Here is a 25460-nt window from a genome sequence, read left to right on the forward strand (position 1 = left end):
TTTTAGATATTGGACCTGAAAACTGGACTGGTTAAACATATTTTCAATAAAGAATACAGTAAAGAAGCGCAAAGCGCGAGCTGAAGTTTTCTTCAGATTTAGAACTAAAAATAAAACATTCGAAGCAATGTAACCATGAAGAATGTCGGCATAGAACTAAGCAACTGTCGTGAGCGTGAAATAATTTTTTTTTACAACCTGACAAACTTACATTTTCAACACTTTTTGCAATCATGAACACGATGGTTATCTAATCAAACTTCTTTTCGAAATCAGACATTCTATGCAGTTTCTGTAATAATGGGAGCGCGAAGCGCGAGCTGAAAATTTTGGGATATTTTTACTTGAAAACAAAATAAACATGTTTTTACATTAAACCAAACTCAGTTTTTTCATCTGTAATTGAACAAGCTGTGTATCTCAATTAACATTAATGCGAGCGCAAAGCGCGAACTGAAAATTTTGGACAGTTTGACTTAAAAACCAAACATTTTTACATGTTTCTACATTAAAACAAACTCAGTTTCTGCATCTGTAATTGAACAAGCTGTGTGGCTCAATAAATATAATATCAGCGCAGTTGAAAATTTTGGAATATTTTGACTTGAAAACCAAACATTTTTACATGTTTCTACATTAAAACAAACTCAGTTTCTGTATCTGTAATTGAACAAGCTGTGTATCTCGACAAACATTAATGCCAGCGCGAAGCGCGAGTTGAATATTTTGGTTATTTTTTACTTGAAAACTAAACTATACATGTTTTTACATTGAAACAAATTCAGTTTCTGCATCTGTAATTAAACAAACTCATATAATGCCAGCGCAGTTGAAAATTTTGGGATATTTTTACTTGAAAACTTAACATTTTTACATGTTTTTACATTGAAGCAAACTCAGTTTAGCTGTGTATCTCAATAAACATGATGCGAGCGCGAAGCATGAGCTGTAATTTTGATTTACTGACCCGAAAGGGAACATTTTAAGCACTGTCAAACATGAATGAAGGAAAATGGTTCAATGTCGGTACAGAAGGACGAGCTGACAACACTCGATACTTTGACTTGAAAACGTTTTTGTACAAAGAACAAACTTATTAGATTCCGCATATGTAATTGAACAAGTTCTGTATCTTAATAAACATAATGCGATTACAAAGCGCGAGCTAAAATTTTTGGTATAGTACTGAGTACTGATCCGAAAGGGAAAGTTTAAGCACTGTCTAACATCAAAATGAAGGAAAATTGTGCAGAGAATATTGATCTCACTAAATATATGATGCGAGCGCGAAGCGCGAGCTGAAAATTTCGTTGAGATTTAGACTTTAAACAGGGACGTTCTTTTCACTGTCGGTACAGAAGCGCGAGCTGAGAACTTTTGATGTTTTGACTTAAAAACTTGATATTTTCACAAGCTTTTTTATATAAAGAACAAATTACTCAGATATGCAATTTAACAATCTGTGTATCTCAATGCGAGCGGAAGTTTAGGCAACAATTTTACTAATTATGATGCGATTTTTTATTGAGATTTAGACTTTAAACCGGGACATTCTTATCACTGTCGGTACAGAAGTGCGAGCTGAGAACTTTTGATGTTTTGACTTGAAAGCTTAACATTTTCTTACTTTTTTTTAAATAAAAATAACAAACTCAGATATATGCATATGAAATTCAACAATCTGTGTATCTCAATGTGAGCGCGAAGTGCGAGCGGAAATTGTTGATATTCCTGAGTGAAATTTAGGCAACATTTTCACGAAATATATGATGTGATTTTTTGTTGTTGAGATTTAGACTTTAAACCGAGACATTCTTATCACTGTCGGTACAGAAGCGCGAGCTGAGAACTTTTGATGTTTTGACTTGAAAACTTAAGATTTTCACACTTTTTCATACAAAGAACAAACTCAGATTTGCATATCAAATATAACAATCTGTGTATGTTAATGCGAGCGCGAAATTTTTGATATTCTTAGGGAAATTTAAGCAACATTTTCAGCAAAATTTTACTAAATATATGATGCGAAGCGCGAGCTGAATTTTTTTTAGATTTAGACCTTTCATTTCATTTTTTCATTTAGGTTTTATTTCCACAAATCCGTTATGTTACAAAACTTTGATAACTTAACTGACATAACTAAGCTGAGCAACCATTACACACGTAGACTATAAGTATAGATAGCAAGCATTCTTAATCACTACATATTAATTCATGTTTAAGTACATAAAAAACGGAAAAGTGGAGGAAACCTTAGAAGCAGAATGCTTGTAGATAAGGTTCCCTTTTTTATACATTACTTTTGATATTACTACTTAGTAATAATACACGTGACAACATTTTATCAATTAAATTACACCCACAAAAACAACACAACACAGAAACGTGACAAAAAACAAAGAAAGAAAGAAACGAAGAAATAAAAAAACAAAATAAATAAAGTAAGCAGCTGCCATCCAACAGAATTTAAGAAACATCTGGATAATAAGCTCTGTGGACAAAAATGCAATAGAGCATGCCAATAAATAGCAATTTCAGTTTGTTTTATTATATCGAAGAAGAAGCTTTGCTTTCAAGTGATGTTTGAAAATATTATAACATACCTTAAATCGTAATTTCTAATGATTGTCGGTAAGAAAGTTGTCAAATCGCGTGTACCGCTATTTTACGGACAAATTTTACAAGCCTGGGTGAGAATCAGGTCAAGCACTCCCCTAAACTAAAAAGGAAATATATGCAACGGAAAGTAACAAGCTGAAACAAATTCTTTGGTATAACGAAAATATTACATACAACAAAAACACTCTATTTTTTAGAGGATGGTATGAAAGTGGTCTAACCTATAAAGGATGTAATTTGTGATGGAAATTTTCTCTCCACAGAAAACATTGCTTTAAGGCTTAAAACTAGAAAAGAAAAATGTAATGTAATGTATGATTACTCTAAATTAAGGAAATCGATACCCAAAATCTGGAACACTTCGACTCCCTATACTCAGCCAAAACAATTAGCTCCACATTTACAAATACCACTTTTGATTATTGGAGATAAAGATAAATGTATCAGTGAATGTAGTAGCAAAATCTTATCTAAACTGCTTTGTCCCGATTACATGCACACCAATACGTGTTGTATTTACTGGGAAAATAAGAAAGGAACTCATTTTGATTGGGAAGTTACTTTTAAACGTAATCTAAATCAAGTTCAAGAGTGCAAGTTACGCGAATTTAATTTTAAACTTCGAAGATATCCACCACGCTTTCATTTCTTGTGATTTCAATAAATCATTTTTTTGAATATTTGAAAGAACTGACTAAAAGATTATTTCATAAAGATTTAGAAATCAATTATAAAATTATGTTTAAACATGAAGTAGACGAAAATTTGGTTTTACTTCTGACCATTGCACTTTGGTGCATTCACAAAGTCATTGTTTCAAGAAACATATCCGGAAAAGAAAAGAGAGGTAGTCTGAAATTTATATTCTTAAGAGAAATAGAAAGTATAGAGTAGAAATGAAAGCTCGGTACAGAAAAAGATATGTTTTTTTACCCAGAGAAATTACCGAATACGTATGAAACTCAGTAAATCTTTTGTTATCACTTTATGTCTTCAATATGTTATAACTCATGTAAGATTATTGGATGATTGCATAACTATTTTGTATCGATATAATTTTTCAAAATGTCATGTCATCTCATGTATATTCATTTTTATAATGTGTTATGTTGCGATGGTGTAAATAAATCCTCTAATTGGAGGCAAAAAAAAATGATTGTCGGTATATAGCCTACAGAGAGCTCTCCACGACAGCATTGCAAAAAGAAAATTTAAAAAATACGATAATAGTATGCAATTTGACATTATTTTACCGACAAAGATAATGGAACTCAAAGACCAAGTATAGAACAAGGTACATGGCGCAGCTAGAACAGCCCTGCGTGACCCGACAGTTTGTCATTTTCCCGACAAGCGTCAGTCCATCTGCCCTGCGCTTGCGTAACAGACAATTTATATTTTTTCCAATTAACATCTCAGACTCCGCATCTTTGATTACACCGACACACAGGTTTACCTAATCAAAACCTTGCATGTCTACCCCATTTCTTCTCTCTTTGAGTTTTCTCCTTCCTTTTGTTTTCCTCTTCCTCGTTGTCCCTTTCTTTCTTTCTTTTCCTTTCTTTTTTTTTCTCTTCCTCTTCTTTCCCTCCCCCATTTTTCCCGACGGCAGCGCTGATTTAGATATCCAAATAAGTTGGGAGGGGGGGGGGGGGTTTGTCGCACCCCTCCCCCTTTTTAGCGACAGCCCTGTATATGGAACAATTATTTACCTTCGGATCTACAAAATTCAAATTCTGTTGATAATTTAAAAATAATTTATAAGAAAATCACTTTCTCTTAATGTTCTTTCGGCTATCCATCCTATATTTCTATGCCAGATTGTATTTTCAATCCGAATTTATCACCCATGCACAAGTATTTTCATGCCTTTTGGTTTACTCACTCTTTTTTCTTTAATCAAGGTATTTTATGCATTTTCTGTACGTTGATTTTTATGTCAACAAGACCGTGTTGAAAAACAGTGTATATTATCTGAACATGTAATCCTTCTTTTGTATATTTGATCATTATTTTTTATCTACCAACACATTCAGGGATGTCGATCCCTGTTTCGGATGGGGGGGGGGGGGGCAGAGTGAAAAAAAAATGTAAAAAGAAGCTGTATGCTGTTTAATGAGTATGCTGGGTTTAATGGATTTATAGTGCTTTCCAATGCTTTTTGAAGCGTACATTCGCATTGCATATAGTAAATTGACCAATTCATCAAAATTAAATTGGAGTAGGTTCAATTGGCAATTGTTGTCATGGAGGAGACCCCTGCCCTCTCACGATCAACGCCTCTGAACATGTCTATGCGGCCAACAAATTTGACTTCGTGAAACCATGCACAATAAATATAGGAATTACGAATAAACGTATATGGCGAGAAAGTAAAGAAATTGGCATTTCAATAACACAATGCAATCTTTGTTAAAGTTGATATATATGTATATATTTGTATATGTGTGTAGGTAATGTTTATGTAATTTTATAAGCTACACATGCGTGCACTGAGTGAATGTTACGGACGTATTACTTGTCATGCTTCAATGAGCACCGCCTGAAGGCAAAATTGTCACTTTTAAAAAATCACAAGCCAAATATCATATCATTCCATTTTGTTTGAACGAATTCCATATTCTCATCATGACATATCGTCAGAAGACTTTTAAAAGCTATTTTCTAAAATACGATTCAACTATTTAAAAAAAATTCAAGATTGAATAAACATAAGTTAAAATTTGCTATAAATTGATTTTTTTTAAAACATATTTCTGTCGATGAAAATGATCAAATGTGATGACATTCATTTTGAGGAAGAGTATCTTCAACAATGTTCATCCTTTCACGGTTCAATAAACATTTAATGAAAACAAAAATAAGATTTTCAAATACATAGGCAAGTATTGTTTCATTTTGGGAACTGAAATTATCTTATCAACTTTTTTCGTTATGTTTATGACCAATTAACATGCTACACTGATTCGAAGGCGTTTGATTAAACATTCACGCTTGAATGAACATGTGGAATGTGATTAGCTCTTTTTTTACGTTATTGGAAAAAAATTGCTATCTGTCACAAACCTCCTTGCATACTTCATTTGATTTGATTTTTATGAAAATCCCGATGTCTAATGCTTCAGTGAGCACGCAATATTAGAAAATTATGTAAATAAGAACAAAGTTCAAGGCCTTGGCCCCACTATGTGCCGTATCGAATGATTATTTTGGTGTTGGCGCCTTCTGGATATATAGTTTCCCTCTGAAACCATGTGCTGTAATAAGTTTATGGAAAAACTGTTCAATTAGTGGCAGAAGTAACAAAAACCGTCCATGAAACAAACCCTCATTTTACTTTTGTTAAAATTTTGATTTCCTCTCCCATAGACATTTTGTACGCGTGCGTGTATTTGACTTTTGTCAGACGTGAATCAATGATCAGATATGATTATTTACGTCTGGGACCGATAGACGTGACCGGGACTCGAACCTCTGCATCAATTTGTAACTTTGTAAGTTGGGGGAGGGATTTAAGCCACTACCATTTTCCTATTTTAACATATTTTTTTAGTTATAGAGGATACTACCATAAACCCCTATGATGATACGTCACAAAAAATTTTACTCACTCAACCATGAACATACGTTATCAAAATTTGTGTGGAGTGGCTAAATGATGGTTAATAAAACAGCATTAGCACCATAAATTTCACCAAAAAACACTTGTTAGCCCAACTACACAATCTGAAAAACGACTCTTGTGACTTTTAAAAAATTGTCATTTTTAATTAAATCTTTGATTACTCATGCATGACTCAACCGATCAATCTAATTTTTTCCAGGAGTTGCTGGAATATATACATGTGCATTTATTTGATATTTTATCAAACTTATAGGGTCATGCAGTATTTCCATTTACTTAATCATAAAATCATAGTGTAAGATAAAAGAGTAAAGTTGATTAAACGCCTTGCTCAAGAGCTTTGGTGCCGTGGCCTGGGACTTTTATGTGTCAGTCATCAGCAAGGCGCCATTCTGCCAGCGCCAGCGCCATGGCACGATGGCAAAGTCGAATAATTCTTTTTTCATTTGACATTTTAGAAACGCTGTATCTTTGCAATTGGGAACAGATACTTCATTCAGAATATTTCAAAAATGAAGTCCAGATTTACAACTATTGACCTTCGGGCAATACTTTACGAACTTGGATCTAAGTAAGTGTCCTTAAACTCTTGGTATTTGTAAAAATATAATTTTGAAAACGTGTGCATTTTGTAATAATTTAAAGTTTGTGCTGTGCGTGTCGTGACTTCGTGTGGTGTGTGAATGTGGCGCTACACGTACCGGTACCGGTACGGTACCGTAGCGGCTAGCGGGACTCTACGGTCCGAACGAGAATACCGTACCACCCAGGCCCAAGCCGGGCCGCTGCGGCGCACCTGGCGGCGACCGTCTTCGTTTTGCACTTGCTTGCCTTCTTCCAATTAGGGAGTTCGGTGACTTTTTGAAATCTTGAACTTTTGAATCCCAACAAATTTGATATCATTGGAAAGCTTTTGGAATAAGAAAATTATGGTGCTTCAATCAACTCATTGTCTGATATAATTAAATATTGACACTCTTTGACAGAGATATTCCAGAATCGAATTTACAACAAGGGAAAATCTGCAGATTTTGTTCTGTAAAAAAATATTTAGGCCAAGAGAATGAAAGCTTTAGATTTGCGTCCACCGCCCGCATGCTCTAAAACTGCCCGCATGAAAATTTCATTATTAAAAAAAAAAATCATTACTTACTAGGGTGTCTGGAGAAAAATATTATTTTTCTTATTTCAAGAAAACATCACATTTTCTTTGTGAATTTGAAGAGAAATGACCTTCAGACTGACAGAAATGTAACATTTTTGAAAAAAATCCGATTATTGGCTGCAAAAAAGAAGAATGAAATTAGGTCAATTTTCAGCATTTCTCTGCCATAGACTGTGTAGTTAAGAAATGGACACACACAAATCCAAATTTTTAGCTTCCGAGAGCTGTTATAAATTTATTATTAATGCCAAAAACTTGTCCATAAAGAGTCCAATAGGATTTTTTATGCTCTTTCTGATGGTATGATTTTTATAAAGATTTGGAAACCAGATCACAATGAAAAATTGTGACAAAGTGACAAAAATTGTGCAAAACAGAAATTTCATTTTCTCATAGAAAACGCATGGGGAAATGGCAATCTCAACACACACAAAAATAAGGGTTTGCAATTTATCTCTAAATCCTTATTTAAAATGATCATATAAACTTGTCCTTACTGTCAAAAGAAGCCCCTGAATTTTCTCTTTCCATACATGCCAAACACAAGTTAATAATCAATTCAGATCACATTTTTCTAGTAGCCTGAACTTCCCGAAAAAAATGTGCCACATTTTCCCCTAAATCAGCCTCTCTTATGCTGACACTTTTCAGTGTGGCTTCAGACACCCTATACTTACTCTCCATCACGAAATTACAAGTTCCAAATCATCGCAGGGCAGTAAAAGGTTATATTTACGCACTTACTACGTGCATACGGTATACCACTGCAGCCCACCTTCATCTATAGACTGTACAACGGATAGACCATCTCGGCTCAGCGAATCGGAGATCGCTGATTGGCCAATTGCGCAGATCACGTCATGACTACGTGGTCGCCAAAATAATTCCTTCGGACTGCGTGCGAAAGTATCGATAGCGATAACGATATCCGGTCACCTTGTCTACACGGGAAATGGTCTTGGTTCGTGATCGGATCGCTCCAGTATCGATCAAAAATTATCGAGACTCTGCAATTTCATGCATATTCACGTGACGCTCCGAAACCCGGAAATCAATTGACTTTGTACACGTTGCGATAGACTCTACAAACTCCAACGAACACGATGCCATATCGACGCTAATCCGCAAGATTTTGACCGAAAAGCAAGAAGTAATCGAAATTCACTTACCTGTACGGTATCGGTGAGAAAATAGATCCTCCAAGAATACCTTTCATAATTCATATAAAATATAGGAAAGTGAAATTCTAGGTCGATTTTGGTACGAGGTGATAGAGAATAGCACACTTGTATTCACTCATTCAATGAACAAGGTTATGATATAACCTTGTTGTCAGTTACATCTCCATACATGTGTGGCAAAATAATTTAAATAAGGGTGGCAATTTTGGCTTATTTTTTCTTTTTCTATGGGACAAATGCTTGATTTTTTTACACTGTCAGTTTCCAATACAGCTATTCATCATATAACTTGGCTCTTATGTAAATTTGATTCTTTAAGTTATTTTTTCTTAATTAAAAATAGAGATTGAAAAATGAATTTTTTTTTGCCATATTACTTTCCACCAATAAAGGGCGTACACACTTGTTCACTGCAACCATCCTGCCTGTGGGGAATCTACAGGTAGGACTATGGCATGCAAATGCTGTACAGAGCACACACTTTAAAAAATCATTAAAGGGGAATCTAACCCAAATAAAAACTTGTTTTTATGTGAAAAAGAAAAATGAGACAAGTTGATAGGTGAAAGTTTGAACAATATTGGACAAACAACAAGAAAGTTATGAATTTTTAAAAGTTGTAAATATTGGTAATCACTATACCCATGGAGACTTCAGATTGGCCGCATATGGGATGTCATAGTGATGTAAGGCAAGGACTACTCTTCCATGTACTCCAATACATATTATGGCTAAAATGTCATTTTTCTCAAAAGTTTTATTTCAAATTATATTTTTCTTTCATGAGGACATAAAACAATATACTACCTGGATTATGTTAAGATTACTGCCCCAGGGGAATGGGTACTTAGGAGAAAACCACAAATCCCTGATAATTAAGTACATGGCCTATGGGAAAGTTGTCCTTGCCCCTTGTCATAATTTACTTACCCAGTTGCCAATTTGAAATCTACATACTATTAGTGATCTCAATTTTAAAGCAGCCATAACTTTCTTATTGCTTGTCCGATTTCTTTCAAACTTTCGCCATTCTGTTTAATTTATTTTTCTCCTTCCCAACACAACCATTTATAGCCAAGGCTGGATTCCCCTTTAAAATATCACTTTTGTGACCAAAATTACTAATTTCCATACAGTTGCAATTTATTTTCCATTAGTAACTTGGGAATAATTTTTGTATTCACTAGAGAGAAAATAGATCCTCCAAGAATACCTTTCATAATTCATATAAAATATAGGAAAGTGAAATTCTAGGTCGCTCGCATTGATTCGCCAGGATATCGAAAATTCTAATCGGAAAGCATTGATAAAAGCACACCTCATTGAACGTAGAGGGCAGCAACACACGGCTGCCATTTTTTCATCTACCGTAAGTACCGTACTAGTGCGCTCACTGCGCTGAGCTTTGTGAATGTGAATTTGATGTGAATGGTACATTACGTGCACGTTATAACCCACGCACGAAGGGAAGACAGCAGAAGTATGGCCGAGCTAGTTACTGTACACAAGATCACGGGAGCGATTTTATTTTCCCCGATCGCTCTCTCTATTGGGTTTGCAAGTGCGATTTCAAAATTTACAAGAGCGAAATCGCTATGCGCTCCCGTGTATTTTTTCGCTGGCCTGTTTGTTTTATTTTTTAATGGCCTTTGATCGACTCACAAACATTGAAACAAAGAAAATTGTAAGTTATACTACCATATTGTTTTCCATTAAGTGTCTTAAAAACTACATGTATGATTTAGTTCTGAAATAAAGGCAAGTAGAAATGCCTCAGTAGGGAATTTTTGTGATGTTGGACAGCAAGATCTAGTTTTGAGGCCAGTGTTGCATTGCTACCTTTGAAACTACAATTGTTTGTGAAAATGGATTGAAAACTGGTCTCTTTACTGGTGTTTGCTTGCGCAGTGGTATGTATGCACATTTATGAGTGGGCAAGAAGCATTCACTGCTGCTCTGACTTGCTGGAAGCAGAAAAAGGTGAACTTTTTTTTATACTGCTCAGCTTCTATGGGCTTTAAAGTGTGTGAGCCAATTTCACCACATAAAAAGGAAATGCTCTTTGGAACAGAGTGAAGTGGCCAGAGCAACAACAAGAAAAGATAAAAATTATGCTATAGAACAATGTTTCATATTTTGCTCAGGAAGAGAAAATTGCTATGCATTGGAACAGAAAATTGAGTGTAAAATTGTGGGTCTTCTCAGAGGGACATATCCACCACATATTATTGAGATCATCATACATAGGCCTCCTAGTCATATCTGATTGATATCTGTTTCTAAAATCGCAATCACACACACACATCATATGGGTAGATATACTCTTCTTCCTTTTTTGTCTCGCCCACCAGAGGTGTAGACGAGACTTAGAGATCCAAATGTCATCCGTCCGTAACAAACCTTATGACACAACTCTGCAACCGTAAGTCACTATTCAACCAAACTTGGATGGTAGATGGACTTGGGGGACCTGCATGTTATGCTGCAGTCGGTTGTAACATCATCAATCAGAGTCAAGAAAGAGATGAATATTCTTCATTTTCCTGATAGTTTTCAACTAAATCAAAATAATTTCAAGGAATTATGGAAAGTAGATGGCCATTTCATGGATTTAAAGATGTATTATGTATAATGTGAAATTTTAGTAATCATTTAAAGCAGGGGTGCTATATTTTGTAAACGTAATGGCTCAGGCCTAGTTTCACCACAGATTACATGATAGCTACACAGCTATTGCATTTACAATTTTAAGAAAAATCTACAATTAAGCATATGTATTGAATTAAATTGATTTGAGCTCCTCAAGGAGAGCGATTCTGAAAAGCTCAATTGAACTTGAAAAAATAAGGAGAGCGATTTATTGAGCTCCACAAAATTATAAACGTGAAGGACTGGACACCTAACTCCGCAACCGTAAGTCACTTTTCAACCAAACTCAGGTGGTAGATGGACTCGGGGGACCTGCATGTAATGCTGCAGTTGGAGGTCACATGGTAAGGTCAAAGGTCATTTTCAGGTCAACGATAAAAGTTTACATGCAAGACTCTCTTATGACACCTAAATCCGCAAGTGCAAGTCACTTTTCACCCAAACTAGGAGTGTCGATGTAGTTAGGAGACCTGCATGTTATGCTGCAGTCGCAGGTCATATAGTAAGGTCAATGGTCATTTTCAGGTCAACGTTAAAGTTTTCCTTCCAGACTCTCTTATGACACATAACTGTGCAACCATAAATCACTTTTTAAACAAACTTGGATGGTAGATGTATGTAGGGGATCTGCATGTTATTGTGTTGGGAGGTCACATGGTATGGTCAAAGTTCATTTTGAGGTCAACATTAAAGTTTATGTGCAAGACTCTTATGACAAGTGTTATTCCATCCCAGTCATTTCACAATGAAGTTTCGATACAATCCTGTTGCGTGCCCTAGCAAATCACGATATTTCTGGTTATTTTCATAAGTGGGCGAGACACAAAATCGCTTATGCCTTGTTTCTTACTTAGTTAACCTTCTCTCCATTCACATGTGTGGGACACTGCCCTGCTGACGACACTAACAGCACAAAGGTGATGCCCCCTTCCCCTCCCTCCCCGAGGTTTAAGAAGATTTAAATTTTTTCCCTTTTCTATTTTATCATGCAGATTGCTTGGACTTCGTGTTCTTAATGTCTATGATGTAAATAACAAGACATACCTGATTCGACTTGGAGGGTAAGTGTATAAATGAGTTAAATTTACAAATAAGTTAATATAATGCCCAGCTTGCATTTCTGATCAGTGTATCCTCTGGTAGAAATTATAATAAATCAGAGAAGGGATTTCCAAATTGTGATGAATCTATGCTATTGGCTATATAGCAGGATGTACAACAAGCCGTATGTACTGCTGGCAAATGTTTGCGGATAAATCCCAAAGTTCTCATCTCAAACTTGTCTTCACTAGTTTGTTATTTTGTCAATTTCTTTTCCAGGACGGACCAGAAAGTGGTCCTTCTATTTGAGTCTGGAACTCGGATGCACACCACTTCGTTTGATTGGCCCAAGAGCCAGATGCCATCAAACTTTTCCATGAAGTTGAGAAAGCACTTGAAATCTAGACGTTTAGTAGAGATCAAGCAGCTAGGTGTTGACAGGGTTGTTGACTTGCAGTTTGGATCTGATGAAGCTGCTTATCATGTTATTGTTGAACTTTATGACAGGGTAAGCTTAAAATTAAGGGGCAAGTCAACCCTGGTATGCTTTTTGTCTTGCCTGAACAAAGTTCGGCAGAGACTTAGTGATTAATTTTGCCTGTTAGTCTTTTGCAAAAATGTTATAATTTTTGTTCAACTTACTCTCATTTCTTTATTTCTGCATCAAGTTCATACTTGGTACATATGATCCTTGGGTAATACCACATGTGTGTCCATGAGGATGATAGGGTCAAATTTTCAAATTATGTGAGGTCATGTACATCTTTGTTTGAAGTTTTATTCAATTTACAGTACTGTATTATGTAGTATTCTTGATAATGGAAAAGCTTGGTACAACAGATTTAGTGGGAAATATATATTTCTAATAGAAAAGTGTTATAGTGTCAACATCTATTATTTTTTAATATTTGAATATTCATCCATCGATCCTTTGTGAATTCAAAATGACTAGATAAACATTTATACTGGATGAGGGGCTAAAGGTATTTCATTTCTATGCACACAGGGAAATGTTGCATTGACAGATCATGAGTATACAATCTTGACCCTTCTAAGGACCCGAAAGGATAGTGATGATGTTAGGTTTGCAGTCAGAGAAAGATATCCTGTAGACACAGCTAGACAGCCAGATCCTATTCCTCCATTAGAGAGGTAAGATATTCCCATACATTAACAAGATTTTTAGATACTTTGATTGTATTACATGGGTGCTCCAATGTGTAGAAATGGTGGTCAATTGGTAACATGCTTAGATTATTTGCCCCTATTCACAAAGATGGTTTTGTATCAATGGACCAAAACCATGCTTAAGCAGATTTCCTGCATTTATCTCACTTAATCAGTGCTTGGCCTATATTGAGAAATAGTCCAATGCTCTTCTATAACAGTGAGCTGGATGCTATGTTCTGACTTTATGTCAATTTACAGTGGACTCTTTAATGCTAAAAACAAAGCAACAAGCATAAATTTAAACTCTTTCTCAAAATTTGTGCATGCGAATGTTAATATAGTTAGTGTAGAGAATGAGATATTTAGAATAAATCAGCTATAAAGTGCAGAGATGTCTGTCTCTTGGTCAAGAATCCTTATTTTTAAGCCTGAGTCGAATCGATTTTAAAATCGGTGTTCGATCGATGTCATCGAACGCCGATGCAGATTTTGCAAAATCGGTGCATCGAAAAAAAAAAAAAATACGTTGGCCGGCCGATTCATTTGGTTCACACAATCAAACATCAAAATAAACAATAATATCCGTCTCGACTACTACTTACTTCATTTATATTGCCCCCAAAATGAAACGGATTGTGTAATTATGATGCCTATTCACCATTAATTTGAAGTTTATTTCGATCATAGTTCGAGTCTTACTCGTCTGCACGGCTCGTCTGCTCGTGCCGAGATAATTTATGCACGATGAATTTATGAATGGAAGTCGCCATTGATCGTGCATGCGCAGTACTGTGCTTTAATCAAATCAGAAAATGGCCGGAAAATGGATGCGATCAACGTATAAAAGTAAATCTTGCTTTCATGAACAATATTAATATCATGACCATAGAACATGATTTAATCGTAATATTTAACAATAATTTGCATATGATAATCATTAATATGAATTTAGAGCTTGATGTGAAACGTTTGTATTTCGTTTCAATTTTCAATGGCGGACATCACGTGACGATCGACTTGAGTGAGTGGAATCGCACTTGTCTAAAAAAATAATTACACGTCAGGATTGATTATCGAACATTGTCAACATGTAGAAACTCTTTTGATGATCGTAATATCACCATATAATAATATTTTACATGACACAACAGAGAAAAATTACATTTGATATTTTTTCCCATCAATTTGAAGCTTGTTTGTGCCCAACTTTGGGCTCTGATTTCATGAATGGAAAATATGTCAGACGTCATCGAACGCGCATGCGCATTGTGCTTCTTTTCTCGGAGCTCGGAGACGTCCAGAGATGGAATAAAAAATAAAAATAATGCCAGTATAATACTATTAATTCTTCCATATGAACATAACATACTTTGCTGACATCGTCAATATTTTTAGTATGGCCATAAAATCTTATTAAATCGTAATTATTTTACATCCAATAATAATTTATATGAAGTTAGAGCTCGATCCGAGACATTCGTATTTATTTCGATCACAAGCTCTTGTGTCTAAAATAAATGGATTATCATTATTAGGATTAAGTCTCGAACATCGTCAGAACTCATATTTCCAATCTTTCCTCACAATCGTTATATATCAGCATTGAATACCAATTCAAATGACCATCCAGAGAAAATTACGTATTTATTTCCATCAATTTATTTGGAGCTAATTTTGGATCCAACTACCCCGCCAACTACACAATCTCAGGCAAGTTACAGCGCTCTCCCCGCTGTTTGCACTTGTTAGATGGCGCTGGCAAGCATGCCTGTCGTTTCGGGAGAGTGAGTGAACGGGGCTGCGGACGGGGCTGGTCTGTGCGAGGCTGGACTGCGAATGCTAGTTGACCGAAAATCATTCGGATCGACTCTGCGTGATTCATGTCTTTAATATTGTTTCATTTTAAACTTATATGTTATCATCTGCAAATATCATTGTTGAAGATATTTTGGGAAGAATTCTGCATTGCCCCCGGCCTTTTTTGTGTTTTGTGATCATGGAAAATACAAACGAACTTTGCTCTGTCATCTGCTTTTGCAACGCTCACCCGGCGCGGCCAGCGCAGCCAGCGCAGACCGTCAGTGCATGTAGTGCATGCATAGCGCATGCATCGACGGCCGGCCGGAGCAAAAAAAATGACTAGATTTTCCCCGCCTTCAAATTTCGATGCATCGATGTTCGATCGAATTAAAGCTGTCGAACACCGGTTTTCAAAATAATCGATATGACTCAGGCTTACTTATTTTTTCAATTGATATCCTTTGGAATTCTTGGTTTTAGGATGATCTACCAGAAGGGTTATAGTTTTATGAATTAACAGAGAGCAAGAAAAAACATTTTTTATCAGATAAAAGGGGCAAGTAACATTGGTAATTTGCAGGAAAGAGGCCCTTGCATAAATGGATAGATTGGAAACCATTCAAGGTTATGATTGAGTCATATCAATGGATTAGCAATTGGTATAGGTTTTCCTTATTCAAGTTCGTAAATTTATGGGATAATTTTTTTTAAACGGCTCAGTGAAATACCCTTTCTTCATTCTAAAATCTTGTAATTCATTCTTCCCTTTCTGTACTTTCTCTGTATATCCCCTCCATGTCTTTGATTCCAGGATTCAAGAGATCTTAGCTGCAGGAAAACCAGGGGATAACATCAGGAAACTACTCAATCCTCATTTTAGTAAGTTAAGAATAATTGATCAACTTGATCAACAATTATTTGATCAGTTGATCTATGATTTTTATTTGGGTAGAGATCAGCCTCGCCTATATATACTTGTCTGAGATAGGTCTTGAAAAAAGTTGATTTTTCTTGTGTAATACCAACCATAGAACAATAGAAGGCAATACATATTTCATAGTGTTTAGATCGTGAGCTTAAACACAGTATCCCCAGATAATGTTGACTTGGAGTACTCAATTTCAAACTGTGATTATGGCTTAACCTTCCAATCTTATGGATGGTATTCTTCATATACTTGTGTCATTCAGTGTAAGAACTTTGTGAACAGTGTCAATGCACTCTTCAGAGCCCTGTATCATGAGACTTATCATCAATGGCAAGTTAGAAGTTATTGCTATTTACTTCCATTCTGGTACAGTCTGGCTTGCGTTATGCTGTATGGCCCGTATTCAAAAGTCTGGTTTAACTTAGACCATGGTTTAACTCTGTTGTAAAATTATGGGTAATCATAAATGTAAAAAAAATAAAAAAAATTGCTGTGCTCTTTCCTGATTCTATAATGTTGAATGCAACTGTCTTATTTAACCTTCCTAGGCAATTATGAATAACCCAAGAGTCGAATGAGCTGATACATTGAATCTCTACTGTTTGACATTTTATTTCACAATTGGCTTTCCATAGTTACACCACAACTTTAGACCAGAGTTTGAATGAAACCTGACTTCAGAAAATGGGTCATAGTTAGCAGTTAAATACTTAGCAGTTTCTGAAATCATGTCCCTGGATTGGTCGAAAAGAGCTTTGTCATAGAATTGTAGCACTTATGAATGATAAGTTTTATGAAACAGGACTCAGAATATAATATGAAAATGTTGATAATGTATGATCATTGATTTCATTTGTTTTTATTCATACAGTCTTTGGACCTGCCTTGATTGAACACTGCCTTCAGAATCAAGGATTCCCTTCAAATGCTAGAGGAAATAATGGATTTGACATCCAGCAAGGTCGGTGTATAACAATTCTTGTGATTTCTTTATTTACATCAAAATATACAACATAAATACCTAAAAATGTGTATTCATTTCTGTCCATATGAAATATTTATTATTGAAGAGAAGATAATGTGCCTAAAATTCAAAAGACAAAAGATGGTGAACGAAATGGATTGAGAAAAGAATAAAGATAGCAAATAAAGGACGTTCCACAGTTATATTTGTTTTGTGCACATCATATCTATGCATATTTTACACTACTGTATGCGCATTGACGTCAAAATAGATGAACAGGTGATTAATCAGCTATATATCACGTGTGTTATTTTATAAAGCTAATTTGTAGAAAATAGTTCATGAACAAATGTTTTTTAAATACCATTACAATTTCTGAATATTTTACTTTGAAGTGCTGCAAAGTATAGCGAATATGACCTCGATTTTGAATAAATGGTAGAGTGGTTTGGAATTTTTCCTCACATTAGATACAAAGCATTTGGCACATTTTTGGGTGTTTTGAATAGCACACTTGCTGAGTCCAACAAACTGCTGATAGTTTGAAATCGAGCATATGAACCCCTAATTTTTGAAGGGCCAGATGAGCTTATGCGGTGGCATGGCCTCATCCATCGTCTATTGTCCGTCCACAATTTCAAAATGCTTCATATTTGTCATTTCAAGTCCAATTTCAATTCTGTTTGCTTTATATGACAGCACTAGGTGGGGGATTCAAAATTTGTACACAGAATTTTGAAACTCATTGAATGTGCTAATTTATGCGCATTTTTCAAAATACACCAAAAATGCTCCTCTATTTGTTGACCTATAATGATTTTTTTTGCTTTCATCTGGTAGAGCTTCATGAGGTTCACTAAACTTCTACACAGAATTTTGAAATTTTGATTAGAAAGTTATGGTAATTTATGCGAAATTTATTCATAAATCACAGAAAATGCCTCTTCTTTATTTGTTGACCGATTTTGATATTTTTTTCTTCCATCTGGTATAGCTGCATGAGGTTCACCAAACTTGTACACAGATTTTTAAATATTGACTAGAAAATTATGCTAATTTATGCAAAATTTATTCATAATCACAAAAATATGCAACTTCTTTATTTGTTATACAATTTTGATTTTTTTTTCATCCATCTGGTAGAGCTGCATGAGGGTCACCAAACTTCCACAAAGAATTTTGAAATTTTGACTAGAAAGTTATTTATGCTAATTTATGTGAAATTGATTCATAAATCACAAAATATGCTTTTTCTCCTTCATTTGTTGATCAATTTCAATTTTGTTTGCTTTGAATATGAAAGCTCTGGGTGGGGATACAAAATTTATACGCAGAATTTCAAAACTCATTAAATATGCTAATTTATGCATGTTTTTCGAATCTCACAAAAAATGCTTATTTATTTGTTGACTGATTTTGTTTTTTTCTTGTTCCATGTGAGATCTACATGAGGTTCACCAAGGTTCTACACAGAATTTAGAAATTTTGACTAGAAAATTATTTATGCTAATTAATACAAAATTTATTCATAAATCACAAAAAAAATGCTTCTTCCCTGTCATTTCTGCATCAATTTCATTTTTGCTTCCTCAAATTATTTAGCCAATAAATTCTCTACAGTGTCAACTGGGCTGAAATTAAAAATTGTGTTAAATTTTGTTGCAAGATGGCGGATGAGCTTCAAATCATTGATGTGCTAGTTAATGTTTACACCGCTTAAGTAAATCTTCATATACAGACTTGCAAATTTTGGTGAAAATGACATGGATTTTGAATAAAGTGCAGCATTTAAGTAAGATTTTATATAGAAATTTCAACTTTTTAACCCCAACGTACTGATCTTGTGGGGTCGAAAAATGCCAAATTCTTTTGAATGTGCAATTCTCGAGAACTTCCAATACGATTAGATTAAAAGCTCAATAGCAAAAAATCAAGCACATGAACCCATGTTATTTTTTTGCATATTTGAAATATTCAGGTGCTAAAGTAACTGTGTGCAAACTTTGGTGAAAATGACATGTCCTTAAATAAAACAAGATGAATAAGAAGCAGAATGTTATGAAGTATTTGTCTGTATTTGATACATCCATTTAAATTAACTTCAGAGTAATGATACTGACTCCTTACAGATCATAGTTAATGTAGGATTTAAGAGATAGTTTCAGCACTTGTCATCTATTGTAACCCTTATGGGGTGTTGCAAGAACTTGTGATCAATTGCAAGTCAATTTTCTTGGTGCTTAAATCAGTCATGTGTCTTGCAATTATTTGCAAATTTGTGATTGATTGCTAATCTGCTCCTTGAAACAAAGAGTGCGAGCTAATATTGATCTATCAAGTTTATAATTGCAGTGGTATATTTGCAATTGATTGCATATTGTTTCTTGCAACACCCCCTTAGTTAAGTAGTCTGTAAAAATGCTGATTTTTAGAAAGATGTTTGTTTATTATCATATACATGCAGACATGTCTCGAGTTATGGCCTCCTTGTCAGAAGGAGAGCAGTATCTGGAGAAGTCAGGCTCGGAATGCAAGGCAAGATATCTTTTCATATTTTGTTCCCTTTTCTGTGATTTATTAAGGACGTTTTACATCTACAGTTGTTTGCATCCTGGTTTGCGCGTGTTTCATGCCATGCGCATTGATGTCCCATTGGTAGAATAGGTGATTGATCAGCTTTACATACCAGCTGATCTTGTCTGCCTTTTAAATATGAATGAAATTAGTTGAAATATTAAGCAGGTCAGTGGAAACATATGTGTGGACCCCAGTTTTATTGATTCTTTCTACTTTGTATACTTTTCTCTGCAATTCAAGATGTATGATGAATATGAAATTGTCAGGGTTAAACAAAACATGCGCAGAATCTTTTTGTTTTGTTCATGGAGTTATGTTGTAGCAGGTTATACAGGTATGCCAATGTTACAAGTTTTGCCAAAAACCATGAACTCACTTGGTCTTCAAAATCTGTTAGGTTGCCAGTATTGTTGTCATCTATGTCTCTGTAAATCTTTATCAGCCAGTTTGGTTGGTTGGTTGGTTGGCGATGTTTACATGCTCATATTTAAGGAATCACTGTACATGACCATTCTCTCTGTCATCTTCTATTGAGTTAATTCTTTATAGAACATAAAGCATTGTAATTTTATATATATCTACCCAGGGCTACATTATTCAAAAGAGAGAAAAGAAACCCACAGCATCACAAGATGGTGAAGATTCAGAACTATTGACGTAAGTATTTGATTTATCAATGATACTGACATTATATCTGAAAGAAAATGATTTCTTTGTGGTTTTCAAAGTATAATAGTTTAATATGTTGGTCATCGTTGTGCAACTTTTGAGTTGATGATGATCACTCATTTTCAGACAAATCTCAATCCCTAAGAATTTTTATACAAATTTTCTGATATATCGCTATGTTAGGCATGTCCACTCGAGAACATGAAATTAACTGTGATATATGTATATCTAACAGCATGCAAGCCACAGCAAGTCATTTGTACATTAACACTAAACTTGGATTTTGGCATCAGCTGATCTTTATTTTGATTTGATTCGCTTCATTTATTTATTCATGGTAAAAGCCCTATTCAGGTGCTAGGCTGTTTTACAAAGGGGCCATGCAAACGAACAAAAAAAACTCTTACATATGACAATGAAAATATACATGATATACAGAGATAAATGAAATAGAGTTACCAATAACACAATGAACAAACAAATTATATAGAAATAGAATAAATTTATGCACATGTATGTAAATTCAAGATATAAAATGGATAAGGAAGTGAGAATAAAAGGGGAATAGTTGACCGAGCCATATAAACTACATGGTTATCGGTATGATTGAAAGTATTCAAAGTGATAAAAAAATGGAATTAAATTAAATATTTGAGAAATTGATTTGTTATGTAACTTCAAAGTAAACAGGGTATTTTTGTACAGACTCAAATAAAAGAAACATTTAGTTAGAAAGGTAGAAAAACAAATTGTGAGTAATTTAAGACATATTCTGGAAAAAATAGTGGACATTCCAGTCTAATGCATAGAAATCATTTTCATTAAAATTCTTGTAACTTCTGTAGGTTCTGTAAACGTGGACTGTTTTGATAGCGAATATTTGGTCTTTCCCCAGATGAAATAAACAAATGAATGGTCACTAGTACCAATATGCATAACATTACTTACAGCAATGTTGTATAATTTTTTGTAAAAATTAAGTTGATCATTGTTGATGTATCAGGAGTGATTCTTCTTTTCAATGATCTGTACTAAAGGAAAGTAGTCACACATTAATTTTTATTTATTAGTGTAACAATTATCATAGTCTCTTGCAAGGTAATAACAGTTGAAATCATGTAGAGAAAATTATACATGTATCTTTGTTTTCGTAATCTGCTTTCATTAAGATCACTTCAACAGTATCAAATAAAACAATATTAGAATTAGGCAGTCTGGACCAGGCAATACCTATTATTGGTGATGATTTAGGTTGCATTACTTCAGTGTCAACGACATGACTTCATCCATTATCAAGTCTTACCTCAATTTATGGCTCAATCTTTTCTCATTTACTTAAATCAATACTCCGCGAATATTATGATCTTTCTTGTAGACAACATAGTCCTCAATAGTATTCTGCCATCAAATATTTTTCCCACAAATGATGAGTTTCATTTAGTGCCAACACGTCGAATCCAGGCTCCTGCACAGTAACTTCCACTTCATCAAGATTCGGGAGAAGTGACCTTATGTTATGATGTGCTATTCTAAGACCACTTTTATTCTTGATTTTCATATTGTTATTTAAAAATAGTATGCTGATTTATGCACATCTTCATCACCGTGTCTTACTGGTTGGTGAAGAATTAATCTTCATGATTATTATTTTCTGATAATAGGTCATCTTTAATAATAGGATCATCTTGTGAGCCAATTGAGGTTCTCACAAATTTTTTTTTTAGAACTACAAATAATTTCATCACGATTATTAAAGGGGAATCCAGCCTTGGCTATAAAATGTTGTGTTGGGAAGGAGAAAAATAATTTAAACAGAATGGTGAAAGTTTGAAAGAAATCAGACAAGCAATAAGAAAGTTATAGCTGCTATAAATTGAGATCACTAATAGTATGTAGATTTCAAATTGGCAACTGGGTAAGTAAATTATGACAAGGGGCAAGGACAACTTTCCATAGGCCATGTACTTTATTATCAGGGATTTGTGGTTTTCTCCTAAGTACCCATTCCCCTCGGGTAGTAATCTAAATATAATCTGGGTGGGTGTTTCATAAAGCTGTTGTAAGTTAAGAGCGACTTTAAGAACGACTGGTGATCCTTTCTTGTGGTAAATGGTATATTCATTGGCGACGGTTTAGCGCGTAAGAAGGGATCACCAGTCGTTCTTAAAGTCGCTCTTAACTTACGAACAGCTTTATGAAACGGCCCCCAGGTAGTTAATGTCCTCATGAAAGAAAAATATAACTTGAAATAAAACCTTTGGAAAAAATGACATTTTAGCCATAATAATGTATTGGAGTACATGGAAGAGTAGTCCTTGCCTTACATCACTATGACATCCCGTATGCGGCCAATTTGAAGTCTCCATGGGTATAGTGATTACCAATATTTACAACTTTTAAAAATTCATAACTTTCTTGTTGATTGTCCAATATTGTTCAAACTTTCACCTATCAACTTGTCTGATTTTCTTTTTCTTATAAAAAGAAGTTTTTATTTGGGTTGGATTCCCCTTTAACATTTAATTGTGACGATTGTTGAGGATCATTGTCTGGAATTTAGTAGATTTCATCGCTGCCATCGGCATTTTCACAAACATGATTATTACTTGAAAAAGAGTCTGTTACATTAGTATTATGCCATTTCTTAACGTTTCTGACAATACAGTCACTTTTGCAATGAGTTGTCTCCAGGAATTTTTCGATACATATTCCATTCACCGAAGTAGGCCTTTACAAATATTGTACATTATCTTTGGTTTCGTTTGCAAAAAGTAAGGCTCTCTCTTCATGGCCAAGAAGAAAGGACAGGCCTTGATCTTTTGTCCATGTTGACCACAATTGTGACACTGGAGTTCAGTTCCAGGTCCATATGATCCTGATCTGTGGTTAAGCTCTCCTCAGAAAGAGCATTCTGGTAGAATACCTCTATTGATAATATACACATGAAACCATACTTTAAAGCTAACCTCAAACCTAGTATTAAAACTCACATTTGTATGGACCAAAAACCCTATCAGAACCCTGACCCTCAACCCATGTGTTTTGATAGATTTAGACAAGAGTAGTAGTCCCAGGAGCAAATTCAAGTTGAAATATGATTTTTTTATTATTTCAGGTACACTGAGTTTCATCCATTCCTGTTTAAACAACATGAATCACAACCATACCTAGAATTTGATACATTTGATCAGGTAAGACAATGAGTTATGGATAGTCATATTAAAGAAAGAAAAGAAAATATATAGGCCCGGGACTTTCGGGTATTTTTGTCTTTGGGTACCCGCGGTAATTTTCGGGCGGGTGCCCGAAAATCATGTTGCATGAAAAAGACTGGTGGAACAACCCCCATAACACAGTGGCATAGGTAACGTCATCCAGCCACTGCCACAAGCCAATTTATGAATGAAAATACAGCGTCGTATTGCATCGTGTTTGTGAATCTATCGCTACGTGCACAAAGTCAATTGATTTCAGGGTTTCGGAGCATCGAATGCGCCAGCCAATCATGACCGCGTTACCATTTTTGGTTAATGATGAACTGAAAAACGGTAACACAAACGTGATTGGCTGGCGCTTCATATGCTCAAGCTGCAAAAGAAACATGGCGACGATTGAACGATCTCAGTCACAACTTGAGAAACTTGTTGATTTATAGATATTTCAAGGGTAATTGGTGAGATTCAAAATGAGACTTGTTCTTTTGTGATGAATTACAATCATGTCTTACACTATGCAATACAAATCATATACATGTACGTTATACTGGTAAGCAATTTTCGGGTATCGGATATTGATTTTACTACCCGGGTACCCGAGGCTTCCCGGTGGACCCGGGTACCCAGGTTTTAGTCCCAGCCCTAAAAATATATACTACTCTAATCTTTATATGGAATTCTGTCAATAACCCCAATCACTCTTTCTTAGAAGAAAAGCTCTGTGTATATTTGTAACATTTATATCAAGATATTTTGTTTCCAGACCTATCATCCCCTTTCCTCTATTGATAAAGAAATGTAAGTGTTCTACATGCATTAAAATTAATACAATTGAACAATATATATTTTTTTATTAAATTATTCTGACAATAGAGCTCCCACGCCCTTTGAAAGAGATCTTTGTATGTTTTGAGTGTGGTTTATGAATCAGAGTTCCATTATCACCAGTCTGGATTTATATTTGTCCCAGTATAGTAGGAAATTGGAAAGGAAGTTATTAGTTAGGTTGGCAAATTTCCAATCCTCATTGGCTGGCATGTATTTCAACAATAACAAAGAAACAAAACTAGTCCTGTGAAAAGGCATAAACAGCTCTAGCAGTATTAATAGTAGAGTAACTTTCCCCCAATTTGATCAGGAATCATTGCACCATTTTGTGTAAATAACTGCTTTGTATGATCAAAAACAGTAATGTGCCCATTAAAATAGCTCTTGGCTATTCTCTCATTATTGATATTGACCCTCACTGCTGTTGTGTTTGTAGCTCGTTGAGAGTAGAACTCATTTCACATCAATAAGCTTCTGAAAGTCCAAGATATAATTGTCTATTGACAGAATTTTTATACTGTGGGAGACATAATTCAAAGGATAAATTGCATGATAACATGGTTATTTTGGCTACCATATATCCAGTTCATCTTATGTGTTTTTATCAAGAAAAAACAACAACTAGTGTTCATTTAAAAAAAGGAGCAGCATTTTATTACTGAGCAAGTTTAACTGATATTGATCTGATAACCTTCGTTCCAGGCTGTGGATATGTTCTTTTCAATGATGGAAAGTCAGAAGTTAGATATGAAGGTTCTCCAGCAGGTAAATATAGCATTCACACTTTCTCAAACATAGTTTGACAAGGTAAATTCACATACTTATTATTTTTTTTTTATGATAAAGACATTTTTTCATTGTCTATCAAAATTTTACAAGGGGTTGTGTATTTTTACTCTCTCTATTGATGACAATGTTTGTGAGGATGATGATGATGATGATGATAATGATAGTGATGATGATAATGATAATGGTGATGATGATAGTGATGATGATGGTGGTGGTGGTAATGATGATGATGATGATGAC

The 25460-nt window shown here is 34.8% G+C and overlaps 1 protein-coding gene across 1 annotated transcript in view; it reads left to right on the forward strand.

Moving 5' to 3' along the window:
• Positions 1–6615: 6615 nt before the first annotated feature.
• Positions 6616–25460, forward strand: part of LOC129265034 (ribosome quality control complex subunit NEMF-like) — a 36881-nt gene continuing 18036 nt past the window's right edge. The window contains exons 1-10 of the mRNA XM_064101851.1: positions 6616–6815; positions 12232–12300; positions 12560–12788; positions 13287–13432; positions 16062–16129; positions 17050–17139; positions 19607–19677; positions 20306–20376; positions 23504–23579; positions 25134–25196. Of these exons, the coding sequence (XP_063957921.1) occupies positions 6757–6815; positions 12232–12300; positions 12560–12788; positions 13287–13432; positions 16062–16129; positions 17050–17139; positions 19607–19677; positions 20306–20376; positions 23504–23579; positions 25134–25196 (942 nt within the window). The 5' untranslated portion in view covers positions 6616–6756. The remainder of the gene's footprint in view (positions 6816–12231; positions 12301–12559; positions 12789–13286; positions 13433–16061; positions 16130–17049; positions 17140–19606; positions 19678–20305; positions 20377–23503; positions 23580–25133; positions 25197–25460) is intronic.

The sequence above is a fragment of the Lytechinus pictus genome, chromosome 7 (genome assembly GCF_037042905.1).
Source record: "Lytechinus pictus isolate F3 Inbred chromosome 7, Lp3.0, whole genome shotgun sequence".
Taxonomy (NCBI): domain Eukaryota; kingdom Metazoa; phylum Echinodermata; class Echinoidea; order Temnopleuroida; family Toxopneustidae; genus Lytechinus; species Lytechinus pictus.